The 17,838-nt window shown below is 39.0% G+C and overlaps 1 protein-coding gene across 3 annotated transcripts in view; it reads right to left on the minus strand.

Moving 5' to 3' along the window:
* AFF2 (AF4/FMR2 family member 2) overlaps positions 1-17,838 on the minus strand; it is a 584,839-nt gene that overhangs the window by 198,253 nt on the left and 368,748 nt on the right. For all 3 annotated transcript variants that reach the window (XM_023752977.1, XM_014454947.2, XM_023752976.1), the window contains exon 4: positions 14,491-14,535. In XM_023752977.1, the coding sequence (XP_023608745.1) occupies positions 14,491-14,535 (45 nt within the window). The remainder of the gene's footprint in view (positions 1-14,490; positions 14,536-17,838) is intronic.

Raw genomic sequence — 17,838 nt, forward strand, 5'->3', positions numbered from 1 at the left:
GCCTTATATTTCTCAATCGGATGTTATGCTGAGAGGAAGATAGCATGAAACTGTCAAAGTTAAGAGAAATCTATGTAGAGATCTATATATAACTATATATATATATATTGATTTCAGAGAGGAAGGGAGAGGGAGAGAGAGATAGAAACATCAATGATGAGAAAGAATCATTGATCAGCTGCCTCCTGCATGCTCCCCACTGGGGATAGAGCCCACAACCCATGCATATGCTCTTGACTGGAATTGAACCTGGAACCCTTCAGTCTGCATGTCAATGTTCTATCCACTGAGCCAAACTGGCTAAATCAATACCACATGCCAAGTGCTATCTAAATAGAACAGAGCAGAGGGATACTATCACCTTCTCAATTCTACTTGTTCTAGAACAGAGGTCAATAAAGTTTTTTTTTTGGAATACAGTCACAAGCATTATTTTACATATTGTCTATGAATGCTTTCTGCTAAAACAACAAAGTTAGTAATTGAGGCAGAGTCCATATGTCCAAAATAACCAAATATATTTACAATCTGGACCTTTAAAAAGTTTATGTATCCTCATATATACATACACACATGTATGTGCACACATGTGTGGCGTGTACAAGTCTCAGAAAATGGGGGAGAAAGAAGCCAGACTCCAGGTGCACATGACCCCACAGTGTGAATTTCAAGAGCAGACAAAAGCACGTAAAAAAAAAAAAAGTTTGTGTGTCCTTACTCTAGATACTTGCCTTCTATTAATACATTTTGGGGCAGTAATGTATGTTTCTGCTAACCTTTTCTTATCTACTATAAACACTGGTGAAATCAAGTGCATTACCATATAGTTATACTCCTGTGAAACCTCATTTTATTAAAATTTTATTAAACTTGGTTCATCTGGTAAGCTGTTTTCCTGATTCTGACAGGTGGTATAAGCAATTTTGCCTATCTTCCTTGTTATACACTGGATCAGGGACTGAGCCATATAGTAATCAACTAAACCCTACTCCTTCAGCCCTATATCCTTTGGAGAAAGGCAGAACACATAGTGGCTAATAGCCTGAATTGAGATTTTGGCTCTGCCAAAAGTTACTTAATCTCAAAGTATTTCAATTTCATTATCTGTATCGGGGATGACAATAGTACTTGCTTCCTAGCATTTCTATGGTGATTATATGTGAAATCCTTAGATCAGTGCCAGGCACAAAAAACTACTATATAACTATTTCATATTATTAGATTCAATTCAGGCCAACCTGAGTTCCCATCCTGTTTCATCTCTTCAGTTGTAGTAGGTTTATGTGATTTGGGGGCACTTGATTCAACCTCTCTAAGGCCTCAGGCTGCCCTTTACCTAGTCAATGGTCTCTGTATAATTAGCTAAATACTGCTGGAGAAAACTACACAAATTACAGGTTGGAATCAGTATAAATTTCACGTCTGCAGTGTGACCTGGATCCTTGGCATTGCTTCATAACCATACTGTATTCCTCAGAGAGCCCCCTCTCTTCCTTTCAATGACTATTTCAAACTTTCTCCACTTTCCTAAAACCTCTGAATTTTCCCTTGACTACCTCCTATCACTACCTCATCAGAAGACTTGGACTGGAAATTAAAAATATTTAAATTCTGTTGTATTTATTTTAATATTTCATATGTTTTAAAAATATTTAACACATCTGAAAATAATATTGTTGTATGCTGCGTGGTAAGAATCTAAGATTAGGTTAAAGAGAATAGATATGTTTGTGATATCATCTTCCTAAGAATGGTATGCCTTTCCATTTGCTTAAATAGTCTTTGGTGTCTTACATAGTGATTTAATGTGTTTATATAGCTTTGGCACATTTATTGTTAAATAAATTTATAACATAAATGGTGTCTTTTTGTCCAGTATGTCTTTATAGTTGGTTGCTTTACATATAAAGACTATTCTATATATTTACTTTGCACAGTGAAACTTTGCTGAATCATTATACTAATCATTGTATTGCTCATAATAGTGTTTTGGATAATCATTTTGGGATTTTCAGGAAAACTATATACGTATATATTCTACAAATAATTATTTTACACATTCTCTCCCATTTTAATATCTCTTATTTTTCAGTTTGTGTAATTGCCATGGGTAAACTTCAGAACAATATCTACACTAATAAAAGACAAACATGCAAATTGACCGTACCTTTGCTATGCCTTAAGCCACACCCACCAGCCAATCAGAGTGACTATATGCAAATTAACCCAACCAAGATGGCAGCCACTGAGCTGGAGCAAGGAGGAGGCTTGGTTGCCCCAATGATGGAGGAAGCCAAGCTTCCCGCCTGCCGCAGCAGCTCTGAGCTCCACTCAAAGCAACAAAGTTTCAATTATAGAAGGTAAATAAACCCCAGATACCTGCTTTCAGCCAGCCGTGGCCATGGAGCTGGAGCGAGCAGGAGTGGGTTGCCCCTGGTGATGGAGGAAGCCAAGCTTCCCTCCTGACCACCCTGGCCAGCTCTGAGCTCCTCTCAAGGCTATAACGTTTCAATTATAGAAGGTAAATAAATTCCAGAATGAAAAAAAAGAAAAAAGAAAAAAAGGAGAGGCAGGGAGCTTCTGTCACCAGGGGGGCTTGGCCAGCCTAAAAACAGCCCTCAGCCCCTTAACCAGACTGGCCAGGCACCCCAGTGGGGACCCCCTACCCTAATGGGGGTATGGCCAGCCTGAAAATAGCCATCAGCCCCTCACCCAGGCTGGCCAAACCTCCATGGGGTGAAGGTCCCCACTTGGGGGGGGGGCTTGACCAGCCTGCAAACAGCCAGCAGCCCCTCACCCAGGCTGGCCAGGCACCCCAGTGGGGACCTGCACCCTGAAGGGGGTGTGACCAGCCTGCAAACACCCATCAGCCCCTCACCCAGGCTGGCCAGGCACCCCAGCGGAACCCCCACCCTGATCCGGGACACCTTCAGGGAAAACCAGCTGGCCCCCACCCATGCACCAGGCCTCTATCCTATATAATAAAACAGTAATATGCAAACTGACCCTAACAGCAGAACAACTGGGAATGACTGGTCACTATGACACACACTGACCACCAGGGGGCAGACGCTCAATGCAGGAGCTGCCCCCTGGTGGTCAGTGCGCTCCCACAGGGGGAGCTCTGCTCAGCTACAAGCCAGGCTGATGGCTGCAAGTACAGCGGTGGTGGTGAAAGCCTCTCCCGCCTCCTCAGCAGCACTAAGGATGTCCAACTGCAGCTTAGGCCTGCTCCCCGCTGGCAAGTGGACATCCCCCGAGGGCTGCCAGGCTGCCAGAGGGATGTCTGACTGCCAGCTTGGGCCCGATCCTCCAGGGAGCAGGCCTAAGCCAGCAGGTGGACATCCTCTGAGGGGTCCCAGACTGCAAGAGGTCATAGGCTGGGCTGAGGGACCCCCCCCCAAGTGCACAAATTTTTGTGCACTGGGCCTCTAGTTAAATAATAATGGTAGTAAAGACTCTAGTTTTTTTCTTGACTATAATGGGAATGCTCCTAGAATTTCTCTGGAATGTGACACTAGATTTTTAGATTGAAATGAATATACTTTATCACATTAAGGATGTTTCCATCTATTTTTATTTTATCAAGAATAAGGGTTGAGTTTTGTCAAGCATCTTTGAGCATGTATGAAGACATTCATATATTTTCTTTTTTATTCTATTCATATAAAGTTATTATATTAATCAATATCTTAGTATAAACCAGCCTGACATTCCTGGAATAAAATCTATTTAGTCATGCAGCATGTCCTTTACAGTTCTCTTTGTTAGTATTTCATTGAGAAAATTGCATCAATATATACAAGTGATGTTATCCATAATTTTTTTCTTTTTTGTATACTGTTTTTGAGAAATTTTAGTATCAATATATGCTACTTTGGCTTTTCTAAAAAAACTAGTGGCCCAGTGCACAAAATTCATGCATGGGGGGTGGGGGGTTGGTGTCCCTCAGCCTGGCCTGCACTCTCTCCAATCTGGGATCCCTCTTGCAATCCGGGACTGCTGGCTCCTAAGCACTCACCCGCCCGCCTGCCTGATTGCCCCTAACCACTCTGCCTGCTGGCCTGCTCACCTCCAACTGCCCCCCCTGCCGGCCTTCTTGCCATCAACTGCCCCCCACCGGCCTGATTGCCCCCAACTGCCCCCCCCCTGCCAGCCTGCTCACCTCCAACTGCCCCCCACTGCTGGTCTGCTCGCCCCAACTGCCACCCCCTGCCAGCCTGCTCACCCCCAACTGGGCCCCCTGCCAGCCAGCTTGCCCCCAACTGCCCCCCTGCAAGCCTTATCACCCCCCAATTGCCCTCTCTTCCTGGCCTGATCGCCCCTAACCACCTCTGCCTCGGCCCTGACACCATGGCTTTGTCCAGAAGGTCTCCTGGTCTAATTAGCATATTACCCTTTTATTAGTATAGATATTTTGCAAATTTTTCTTCTTGTTCTATATTCTGGAACAGTTGACCTGCATTATTCCTTAAATGGTTTGGTTGACTTGCCCCATGAAACCCCATCTGGAGTGATGATTTCATTAATGGGTGGGATTAGTTTACAATTAATTGATGGTGATATCTCTATTTAAATTTTCTATCTTCTGGAATCAGTTTTTAAAAATTTATTGGGGTCACATCAGTTAATAAATTATATAGGTTTCAGGTATACATTTCTATAATACATTACCTGTATATTGTATTGTGTGTTCATCACCTCAAGTCAAGTCTTCTAACATCAACATTTATCCCTCTTGACCCACTTCTACCTCCCCGACCCCCTTTACCTCTGGTAATCACCATACTGCTATCTGTGTCTATGAGGTTTTTGTTTTTTTTTCTTTGCTTAATCCCTTAACCTTTCTCACCCAGCCCCCAACTTCCCTCTGACAGCTGTGGGTCTCTTCTCTGTATCTATGTCTGTTTCTATTTTGTTTGTTAGTTTATTTTGTTCAGAAGGAAATCTTACCTTTTTGTGACAGCATGGATGGATCTGGAGAGCATTATGCTAAATGAAGTAAGCCAGTAAGAGAAAGACAAGTACCATATGATTTCACTTCTGGAGTCAGTTTCTGTCAATTATATTTAACTAGAAAAACTGTCCATCCCATCTAGATGATTATATTTATTTATAAAGAGGTGAGTAAAGTGGTACTCATGATTATTTTAAATTTGTCTGTATCTGAGAAGTTATTTCTCCTTATTATTGTTTGTTTTATATGTTTTGCAGTTCTCAATTTATCTGTCATTAAAATAGCATCTTTTAGCTCTTGTATCACTACTTTGGCTCTTGTTTTTTGTTTGTTTGTTTTGTTTGTTTTTTAGATAAAATTGCTTAAAAAAAACAATTCTTGCAACTATGTTGGTCATAGCTTTAATTTGTTCCCTGGCAATACTTTTTCCTGCTACACTTTTTATCATATGCTTTTTTTGGAGTGTATTTTTGTATAGTTCTTTTGATGATTCCTATTTTTATTATTGCTAATGTTTTATTAGTAAGAATTCTTTCTGGACCAGTTATTGGAAGGATGTTTTTGTGGCAGTGAGGTCTATGGCTTCATCCAAGACTAGCAGACATATCTTCTGAACATGAGGATGTGTAACCAATAACTGCTTTGGCCTTTACTTCTATCTTATCAAGAGACATCAGCCCTGCAGATTTCTCACAAAGCAGCATCTCACTCTTCCAGTTTGCTTCAGCAACAAAGTGCTTCCCACAAATGTGAATTAGTTATGTAATTTCTCATTCAATCCTTCCTTTCCCACTTCTCAAAATATGTATGTCCCAGACTTGGTCCACGAAACTCTGATCACAAACCATCATACCCTTTCTCATTACTCCAATATTGTTTTTCCTTTTCATGGTATGCCACTTATCCTGCAAATCAGTGATTCGTCAGCTATGCCCCAGATTCCCTGTTTTACCATCACAAAATAAATTGTGATTTAGGCTTATGGATGTCTTCTAGTTAGATCATTATGGATTTAAGATCTCTTTTTCTCATTCTCCACATGCATTTGGTGATAACAAGAGAAGGGATAAATCTTGTTTTATTCTTTCATTTCAAAAGTGGAAGGTGCCTATCAAATTGATTCTGAGAGGTTACTTTCTCAATGCATTTTCCAGAGACACTGGTTTTTCCTTTACACAGATGCAAATGGAATGGTTAATGTCCCTTGCTTTACCACCTTTCCCCCCCAACCCAATCCTAGAAGAACAGCCACGACAAAAGGCTGCTTCCCAAATAACAGTTGGAAGCTATTACATCTTTCAGAGAAGCCTAGAATGCTTTTTGGAAAACTAATACATTGTTTTGTTACCCTCTCTGTATACCCAAGATACAGAAAGCAGGTATAAATTCTACACATGGCTTAAATTCTCACCTGCTTTCATTCAATTCAATAGAAAATAATAAATCACCATATTCACAAAAATGAACAGGTTGACAGGAAACAGATTTATTTTTATAGCACACCTAAGATATATAGGGACTCATATATTTATTCAGCTATTTTAAAGGGGCTACGCCTGCTTACTCCCTGGGCAGCTAAATGCTAAGTTGCTAAGTTACTGGCATTTGACATCATCTCTTCCTTGACATGTCCCCATTTGACAGTTTCCCATGATTCACTGGGCCAGTCACCTTGTTACTCACATTGCTCATTTTCCCAGTGACGTCTGTATAGTCACTTAAAATTCACATCATATACTAGATGCAAACCCCCTAGATTCCACATGAAAATATTTAAATTGCTTGACAGTCTCTAAGTGCATTTGGAAGCACACCGGATGGCATACCTACATTGTTCACATAATAGTTGTTATAATTAAATTTAGCATCTTTCTTCTGGGTTGGTTTGTGTTGAGAAAAGAGGAAATGATTACTGGTAGAGAAATAATGGTTACTATCTCTTACAGGCTAATTTGTTCAATGAATAGCTCACCTTACATATGCACACTACATATTAAGTCCATTAGTGCTTTGAATTAGCTTCAGAAAGGGTAATACTCGACATAATTTACCCAGTCAAGGGCATTTTCACCTGCTGACAAATTTACATATTTCCCAATGTCATTAGGTAAGAGCTAGTCATCAGAATAGCAGAGGGTACTATTATTAGTTAGTTCATTTATTTGACTCCATCATTGTTAACATTAATTATAGTCTAAATTATATTTAGCAATTGTTATCTTTCTTGGATGGAACACTATATTACTATTTCAAAAAACTATAATTTTAAAAGTTCATACCAGAATAAGATACATGTTTTTAAAACATTCTGAAAATATTAGTATTTAAGACAGCTATACAGAAAATTATTTGCATGATTCCATTTGAACATTATTTATACATTAATATGACAGAATATAAAATCAATTGCTTAATTATTGGTTAAATTTAGCAAATAAATTTTATTGAAATGTATTTGATTATTCTGCACATTTATGAAAATATAATCAAATATACTTTCAGACACAATTATCTGACCAATTTTGTTCCCTGGCTCATTTCCCCCCCCTCACCTTTAAGATGGTCCTTCTCATTTTTCCACTTTAAAAAAATAGAAAATATTCTACATTTTCATCCTGCAATTATTTAGTAAGTTTTATCCATGCTGAAACTGTAACTTAAACACAGACCTAATAAGTAGAATTGCCATAATTTAGAAGGCTGTAAACACAGATAATGTTGTAGTAAAAAAGAGATACCTATGTCAGTGTTTGCCAACCTAATTCATATGGCAGGGAGAGATCTGTAAGACAATACAGTTTATAAAATCAAGTTCCCTAAATTCTAGCTAGCAAATTTTGCATCCCTCACAAACAGTGAATTACCCTTACAGATGTTTGGCTATAAAATTATCAACTACTGAACGTACTTTGGTAGGAAACACAATCTGTTCAGTGTCAAATCCAAGAGAAACATTATATATGCATCTTTACTCTAGAAATGATTTAATTGATAGTTTATTGATATCTTAAAGTAAATCCTTGCTAGAAATAAATAAATCATACCACTGCAGAACAATTAATCATTGAACATCCATCCTTAGCTAGTAGCATTTAGTACATGCTGCTCTCCTTGGATCAACTCTTACAGAAATGATTACTCTAGGACCCATAAAACCCCATGGAGCTCAAAACAGAAGCTTCTGCTGCTGCTCACATTATTACATATGAGCAGCTTAGAAATCCCTCAAATGATAGATGAATTGTAACTCCAAAATGCCATCACTGGGGCCAGAATTGTTATTATTTTTCATTTCTATTTGTTCTTGAGGGTAGCTTGACTCTCAAGAGAAAATGGAATGCTGATGAAAGCAGGTAAACAGGCTGGGCTGCACTGAGCTGATTACTGCCTTAAAATTTCTGATTTGTAAAATTTATAATAAGCAATAATGTTCTTGACAAGTAGTAAAACATCTGAATTTATGCAACTTATTATGTGGGAGAAGGGCAATTTGGCAGAGAAGTGCTGTAGGTTGGTTAATTCTGGTTTGTTTGAAAAACTGCTTGAAATTATTTTGACATAACTGAATTTGTACAAATTAAGGAAACAAAAAAGCTGAAATGAACTGTTGGTTGATGCCATAATTATAAAGTGAACTGGAACTTGTGAATTGTGGATGGATTCAGGTAAACCAACAGGAACAGAGGGAATGCATGACATGACATTGTCAGAGACCTGGGGGGAAATTACTTAACCTCTCTGGGTTTTACCCTTTCCTATTTTGTAAAATGTGATTAATAAGACAATCTGTTAGGGATGTTATGAAGAGAAAATGACATAATGTGCTTAAGTAGTGTGCCTGGCATACAGTAAGTAGCACATTATTGTTGCTATTTATTTTATTAATAGCAGTAATTTATTATTATTATTTTATTATTTGAAATGAGATTTGAAAATATTAAGAATAGCAGGAAGAAATAATTAATTCTCCAAACCTGCTCAACGTATGTTGGTTTGCTAGTATTCTTAGTCAAAGCTTCTAAAATAAATCAGCCAGTGTCTGAAACATTTTTACTGGTCTTATTTTTTCCAGTTTTATTGAGAAATAATTGATACATATCTCTGTATAAGTTCAAGGAGTACAGCATGATAATTTGATTTTATATAGTGAAATTATTAGCATAATAGGTTCAGCTAACATCCATCTTCTCATATAAATACAACAAAAAGAAAAGAAAAAAAAGGGAAAAAATTCTTCTTGTGATGAGAACTCATAAGATTCAGTCTCTTAACAATTTTCCTATGCACCACACAGTATATACCACTATAGTCATTGTGTTGGACATTACCTCCCTAGTGTGTGTGTGTGTGTGTGTGTGTGTGTGTGTGTGTATGCAAATTAGGCCAGGACACCATAACGGGTCACAACCAGACAGGAGGAGGTTGTGCGCGCAGGTGAGGCCCGGAGCAGAGACTGAGACAGACACTGGGGGGCCTGCCCAAGCCGGCGTGGTGGCTCCGGCAGCCCAGAGTGGACACAGGCAGGGGTCAGGGGGGACCTGGGGCAGAAGTCAGGTGCGGGTCCTGGCCGCCTGCGGTGCCAGTCAGGCCTGACTCCCGTGGCAGCCCTCGGGGTGCCTCCTCACATGGCGGGAGGTAGGGCGCCTCCTCGCACAATTTCAATAATACACTGGGCCTCTAGTTTATCTTATAATTGTAAATTTGTATCTTTTGATCACTTTCCTCCAATTTACCCTCCCCTTGCTTATGTCTTTGATAAACAAAACTCTAATCTCTTTTTCTATGATTTTTGTTTTTGTTTTTTTTTTTTGGTTCCACATACAGATGAGATCATATAGTATTTGTCTTCTTTGAGTTCCATACATATTGTCACAAATAAATAGGATTTCCTCATTTTTTATGGCTGAATAATATTCCATACACACACACACACAAACACACCTTCTTTATCTGTTCATTCATCAATGGGCACTCAGGTTGTTTCCATGTCTTGGCTATAGTGGATAATGCTGTTGTGAACATGGGAGTGCAGATATCTTTTTGAGTTAGTGCTTTTATTTCCTTTGCACATATGATCAGAAATGGAATTTAAGCAATATGTGTGTTCTTTTTTAAATTAAAGGATGCTGGCTGTAGGTTTGTGAATAAGGTGGTTGACAGTTAGGTGTAGTACAAAACGAAGTCTGAGTTCTATTTCTCCTTTGCCATATACTAGCCTCACCCTAGACTACAGGTCATTTATAACTTCTTTGGGTCTCAAGTTGCTGATATAGTAATGTAAGGAACTAACATCTTTCTTATGATAAAAATAAGATAACAAGGTTCAAGTGCTTTGAAAACCAGTTGTGCTATAGGGAAATAAGGTTGCTATATCAGGTCAAGTGGGCTCTGGAAGATCAGACAAGGTGAGCTACAACCTAGTATGAGAACTTGGAGTGCAAGCAAACAAAAAGTGGAAGTGCTGGTCTGAAGGGAAGCTGAGCCCACTATCAGAGTAATGGTAATAGAAACTTTCAGAGAAAGCCAACTGATTTGAATTTGAACAGCATTTTTGAAAAAAGGGGGGGGCACAATAAAATGCATTAGGCAAAAGCATTTCCATTACTTGGGCACTGATGGGCTGAGAGTTGGGGAGAGGTAATTTGTGTTGGCCTTCGCTAATAAAAGAAGTTTGTCCCTATGTGAAATAAAGTGGGTTTGCAGACATTTTTCTGCAGTGCTATAGAGGAAAAAAGGGGGGATCAGGGAGGTTGGAAAAGTTGAGAGAGCAAACATATAGAGATCTCCATGTTACATATGCAAACAGAGTTTACACTTTAAAGATTCTTTCATTGCAGGTGGATGGTGGGATGGAAAGGTGAATAATCACCTCTTGTTTTCTAGATGAAAAGATTAAAAAGCTACACAGTTAGACAGTGATGGAATGTCATGAGCAACTAGAGGCCAGTTCTCCCTGTCCCTGGTCTCCTTCCTCTGCATAGCTCCATTTCAGTAAGGAAGAGAAGATGACCTCACTTGCTCTGGACTCTGCTTAGTTTGAAAAGCATTGAGGGTGTTGGAAAGAGTTGGCGATAAATAGTAAAGGTACTCCCTCCAAGAAGGAGGCAGATGGAGAGAAAAGTGACAGAGAGAGACTGTAGAGCCATCCAAAGGACACTAAAACCATTAAACAAATAGAAATACGAATGTGTGATGACAAAATATACAGTAAGAACTCTGTTGGTCCATGAAATTCAGTCTGTAAAAGTTTAAGGATTAGTACTATAATATAGGGCATAAACTTCAGAAAGCCTATTTTTATTCTAAGCATGGTAAATGAAATATGTCTTCTTCAATTTAAAAAAAGCCCACTCATTAATGGTGTTTAAAAAAAAAGAAAAGAATTATAGCTCTGGCTGAAATGGTTTAGTTGGTTGAGAGTTGTCTCAGCACTTAAGGGTTGGTTCAATACCCGGTCAGGACATATGCCCAAGTTGTGGGCTTGATTCCTGGTAGGAGACATGCAGGAGGCAGCTCTCTCCTCCCTCTTTCTCTCTCCTCCTCCTCCTCCTCTCTCTCTACTTTTGTTGTTGTTGTTGTTAATCCTCACCTGAGGATATTTTTCCATCAATTTTTATAAAGAGTGGAAGGGAGAGGGAGAAACACACAGAGAGAAACATTGATGTGAAAGAGACACATTGATTGGTTGCCTCCTGCACATGCCCCGATCAGGGCCAGGGATGGAGCCTGCAACCGAGGTACATGCCCTTGACCACAATCAAATCTGGGACCCTTCAGTCCACAGCCGACACTCTATTAATTAAGACAAACAGGCTACGGCCCTTCTTTTCTCTCTAAAATCAATCCAATCAAAAAATGGGCAACGGACCTAAATAGATATTTTTTGAAAGAAGACAGAAGGAAGGCCAAGAGACATATGAAAACATGCTCAAAGTCACTAATCATCCCAGAGAAGGAAATCAAAATGACAATGCGGTACCATCTCACACCTGTCAGAATGGCTATCATCAACAAATAAACAAATGACAAGTGCTGGCAAGGATGCTGAGAAAAAGGAACCCTCATGCACTGCTGGTGGGGATGCAGACTGGAGCAGCCACTGTGGAGAACAGTATGGAGTTTCCTCAAAAAACTAAAAATGGAACTCCCATTTGACCCAGTGATCCCACTTCTAGGAATATATCCCAAGAAACTAGAAACACCAATCAGAAAGGATATATGCACTCCTATGTTCATAGCAGCAAAATTCAACATAGCTAAGATTAGGAAACAGCCTAAGTGCCCATCAGCAGATGAGTGGATTAAAAAATTGTGGTACATCTACACAATGGAATACTACGCTGTGGTAAAAAAGAAGGAATTCTTACCATTTGCAATAGCATGGATGGACCTGGAAAGCATTACGCTAAGAGAAATAAGCCAGTCAGAGAAAGATAAATATCACATGATCTTACTCATTTATGGAATATAATGAACAACATAAACTGATGAACAAAAACAGATGCAGAGACAGAGAAGCATTGATCAGATGCTCAAACCTCAGAGAGAAGGTAGGGGAGGGTGGAGGTAAGGGGGAGAGATCAACCAAAGGACTTGTATGCATGCATATAAGCCTAACCAATGGATACAGACAACAGGGGGGTGAGGGCATGAGTGGGAGGGTGGGGGGCAATTGGGGGAAAAGGACACATATGTAATACCTTAATCAATAAATTTTAAAGAATCAATAAAAACAGATAAAAAGACTTCTATATAACCTATAGCCCCTCAAAAGAGTAAGAAAAGACAATTCACTAGATTCTCTTATACAAACAACAGAACACATTTTACTCTCTCAAAGGGTGCTAGCTTTTACAAACTTATTAAAATAACCTGCTTTTTTTCTTTCCAGGTTTAAGTGACATTTTATTTCTCTAAGCGGCTTCTCCAGCAGACTGGAGTTGCCAGCCCCTGACAGGTGTTCACCCACTCCCCTCACTTAGTCACTGTGTGAGCCCCCTAGGCACCTGGGCCAGGTTGCTCTTAAGCAGAGATTTCAATTGTAACAGATTAGGTAGTGATTTTTGAAATGGGTCTAGCATTCCTTTGGGAGGTAATAAAAGACCACTGACATCATTTGGAAAAATAAGACTACTGTAGAGACCAGGGTAATATGTGCCCTTAAGGAACACAGCCATGACACAAGTAAAGATTTGCTATATTTGATGTATCTGACCTTTGTTCACTCAATGGAAAGAGCAAGAGACTGGGTTCCCAGGGTACATCACACTCATGGATTTCCTAACAATCAACCACCCCACACTCAGACCCTTGGATTCCAAAGAAAGATGACTAAGGGGTTCCTCGTCTCATCTTAAAGTAGCCAGCATATCCCTAATTCAGATAGTCTCATCTCTGATCAGAGTGATAGGATTCCTTTTTAATAGTCATTAACAATGATTTTTAGCCAAAAGGGTACATGAATATCCACAAAAGTTAAAATCGTGTGGCTATTCAATTTGATAGTAAACAGTTTTCTGCTCTTTATTATTCCTTTGGCTGTGATTTCGCAGGGTTTGATTCAAAAACTGGACTTCTAAGAAGCACTTATTTCTGAGAGTCTCAGGGGGAATTGGAGTGATTGTGGTAAGTGAGGAAAGGGGATGCAGAATTTTAACTGGCACACAGATTCTTTCCCAAATGGAAATCCTACCTGGTTTCCTCCTGGCCACAGTGATAATCATTTATCATAATAATAAGCATTTATATACTACTTGGCAGCTTATAAGGGAATTAGGACAGGTATTATTGTCCTATTTTACAGAAAAGAAAGGGAGATTCAGAAAAATGAAGTCATCTGTACAAATCATACAAATGACAAATAGTGGAGGCAGGACTGGACCTTTCTCCTATGACTCCTATTTTTCATGTACCATATTGCCTTATGATGCCAAAAGCCAGAGACAGGATATACGTTTTTCTGGCTTGGCTTTGGTTTTTGCTTTTGGTTAATCATTTACTTTGGGAGAGGTTAGTGCCACCATTTATACATTTTTGCTGTCTCTATGCTATTCTCAGGCACAAATTCACTCCCATCAGTATCATTTCTCACCACTGGCCACCATTCTTGTTTCTCTTCCCATCCTTGCTTCCACATCTCATCCCCTCCTTATAGGCTACAATTTACATAACCATGTGCCATCAACAATGTAGTGGGAGACAACAATGACATTGACTTGAGATCCCAGGAAGCAGAAAGGCAAAAATTTGGGGTAAGATGTTTAAACAGGAAAAGTTTCCTTAAACAGGTACTGAGTCCATTCAGACTCCAAAAGAAAGAGCCATAAGGATGTCAGAATGGGACAGAAGGTTGGTGAGATAAAGATACTAGTTTGATTAAAGGATGGGCATGACAGGTAAGAATGAGACAGGAGGTATAAGCAGAAGGGTCTTGAAGTTATACTCCTGGAAACAGAACAGTAATTACTTTAAACAGTTTAAGCAGATATATTGCTTCATTATTAAAAGGCACAGGAATAAAGGTTTAAACTCACCCGCAAGATTTCTTCAACACAGCTTGGATCACTGGGAAGGCTTACCTAAAACAAAATAAACATAAAACAATCTAGTTACTTTCAGAGAAGCTTATTGCATAATATTTTTATTATTTAGGAAAAATTGTAAAGAAAATAAATATAGGTATCAATGTGGTTTTTCCTTATTAAATACAAAGCAGAAAGTATCTGCAAATGGCCAATTTTATTTTACTTTAATGAAACAGTAAGACCACAGTGCAAGGTGCAGAAAGCGAGCGCCTCATTCTGTCACTGATTTGCTGTTGGACACTGAGCCATCCTTCTCCATTGACCAGACTTCACTTTGCTCATTTATTCAAAGAAGGAGTTCAACTTCCTGATCTTTAAGGCCTCTTTGACCTTCTGATATAGTTTGTGTGTTACTCATAATCACAGATTTTTAAAAGATGAGGTCTATATGAAACACTTCTATGATTAAATTAAGTTCTCTTTTGAACTTATGAGTCCAACCAGATGCCTACAATTCTTATTGAAAACAGGGTAAAACTCCTATGTAAACTGCATGCTTGCCTTGGCACTTAGACTCTTACAAATACACAGTTAATCCCATGAGCCATCTTTCCCAGTGTGACACCTTTCTAATCAACCAAAATTCAATCAACTAGCAGAAATGTACTCCATGTCTGGCAGTTGGCCCTTTCCTCCAGGGGCTCCATAATGAAAGCAAGAATCCAAACACCAAAGTGAGACACCAGCTATAAAACAATGCATGACGGAGGACTTGAGAGACACCTGGACAAAGGTCTTCTGGGCATGATGTCACCTGTGCAGGTATGGGCATCGCCCCAACATTCTTAATTCTCTCCTTCATACCTTCACCCTGTCCAGGATTGCAATCTAATCATTTCCATCTCCCTCCAGTTCTGGTAAAGATAATATTTGCTCTCTTTGATTCACTGCCTTGGGATGTAAAAGGCTGGTTTTATGCAGAGAGCACTTCCACAGAGTCCACATGTTCCAGGCTTCTTACAGGACAATTAAGTCATAATCCCTTAGTTACTCTGACACATTTGAATATGAACATAATTATATTTCAGGAAATGGGGACTAGAATATGGACCCAGTTTCCCTCAAAGTTAAAATATATGTTAAACTCATCAGCAAATCTTAACTTAGCATTAAAGTTGCTACTGTGCATGCATTAATTTCAGCTAATATTTATTGAATACCTTCTCCATGTAAAGTTACCTGCTCCAAGTAGCATAAAATCCCTAGTGGGGGAGGCAGGCTGAGAAACAGTCACCAACAATGAGTGGCCATCCAGCCTGGGTTACCCTGGCATAATTAATTGATAGTGCCCTCTTTCCACCTAAAAAATGTCCCAGTTTGGATGATAAATTATACAGTCACCCTTCCAAAAACAATCATATTCTTATACTGAGTAGAAAAACAGTAGAAAGAAAGGCTAAAAAGGTTGGCTGGGCACACATTGTAAAGAACCTTAAATGTAGATTTTTTATAGGGAACCATAGGTGGCCTAGCACAGTTCTTTGTTAATTTATCCATTCATTAAGCAAATATCTTTGAGGGCCAGGGTCTGTGCCACTAGACTTGCAGTAGGCACAGATACAATAGGAAGCAAAAAGAAACAGTTTCTTCTCTCATGGAGTTTGCAGATTCAAGAGGAAGGCAGACATGAAGAATCACATAGTTAATGTAAAACTATAACTGTGGTAAGTGCTACAAAGGAGATCATCCCATGGACACTAGTTCTTCAAATGAAATAATTAACTAGCGAGTATTTCCTAGGTGCATGTCCAAATAACTGAGAAATGCTGCAATCTATCTGCCTCTTGGAGATCCATGATGCAAATTAAAGGCTCCGTGACACCTATCTAATTAGTTTAATGCAGCACTTCCAAATTTTCTTGACTGAATTCTTGAGTTTTTAGTATCTGCAATACCCCCCATTAACAATTATTACAATTGCACAGAATGAATACTTACAGAAAATATACTGGGAGATAGTGGTCTATTACAAGATTACAGAACTCAACTGATTATTCTTAACAGCAAATAAAATCTCATTCCATTGTTCAATGCTCCAATAACTATTTTCCAAGACAATTCTTAAACTTCTAATGAATACCTTCCCCAAACACAAAGATCAAAATGACTATAGCAAGTCTTCAATCTTTAATATTGCTATTGCATTGTATCAGTGTGGGCTGCCTGGGCTAAAAATGTATGGCCCACTCTCATGAGGTCTTTGTTCTCCTTTTTCCATACAAATGCATAAACATTAACTTTTTAATTAGAGTAAAAATATTAGCAATATGCAGACACAACATTTACGAGTATAAATGTTGGGTGGGAGTCCTGGCCCTATCACCAGGGAGCTGGACTTTGTAACTTTAATCCTTTAAAGTTCCACTTTTTTCCAATTGTAAAATAAAATAATGGTAATAACAACACCTATTCCTTTAAAATCTCACAGGGTTTCTGTGAGCAGCAAATGAAATAAATAATGTGAATGTGCTTTATAACCCACAAAGCCCCACACAATGAGTCATGTTTTACCCCTTGTCCTGTTCTTCTTACTGCTTTATTATTAAGTCCAATCTTCTTGTCTTTTCAAGGTAAGATTTGACTCACTCTTGTCAACTGAAAATATCATCTCTACACCTGGTATTATGAATATCCATTTCCTTATTGGGGAAATGCTGTCAAAATAGAAAGAGTTGTGGACTCTGGGGCTTTACAGCAAATCTAATAATGACTTATTGCGGTTGGTAGCACTCAGGATTGGGAAGAACTCTACAGGCAAGGGCAGCAAAATAAATATGCATCCACATGAAGTGTTGATAATTTTTTAAAGGAAATACTGGAATGCAGCATTCACATGGAGCCACTAGTTCCACAAACTCATCTAGCCCTGCCGAATAGCTGTTTACACTGCCAGGCAATTACATTCAAGCCGCAAGTGTTTTTCCCACGGCAAGTGTGTTTGATTTAACCAGCGAGTATTTCCTAGGTGCCTAGAAGAGTGTGAGGTATTGTGGGTTGCTAATACAAATAACTATGAAACTTGGCCTCTTTCTTTCTAAGTTACATCTCTAGATGGAATGGGAAAACAAACAATTAGAGACCCACTGGGATATACATTGTAAGGTAATCATGACAAGGGTAATAGGATGGCATTCATTCACCCCCTCCACCTATTTATCAGTTCTTCCATTCATTTCTTTAGACAGCAAATCCAGATTGAATTCACACTATGCTCAGGATGGTGCCAAGAGGGAGTATTTAAAGAACTAAAGACAACATAATTTGTGCCTTCAAGACGCCACACAAATTGGGGAGACA

The sequence above is a fragment of the Myotis lucifugus genome, unplaced genomic scaffold, assembly GCF_000147115.1.
Source record: "Myotis lucifugus unplaced genomic scaffold, Myoluc2.0 scaffold_40, whole genome shotgun sequence".
Taxonomy (NCBI): Eukaryota; Metazoa; Chordata; class Mammalia; order Chiroptera; family Vespertilionidae; genus Myotis; species Myotis lucifugus.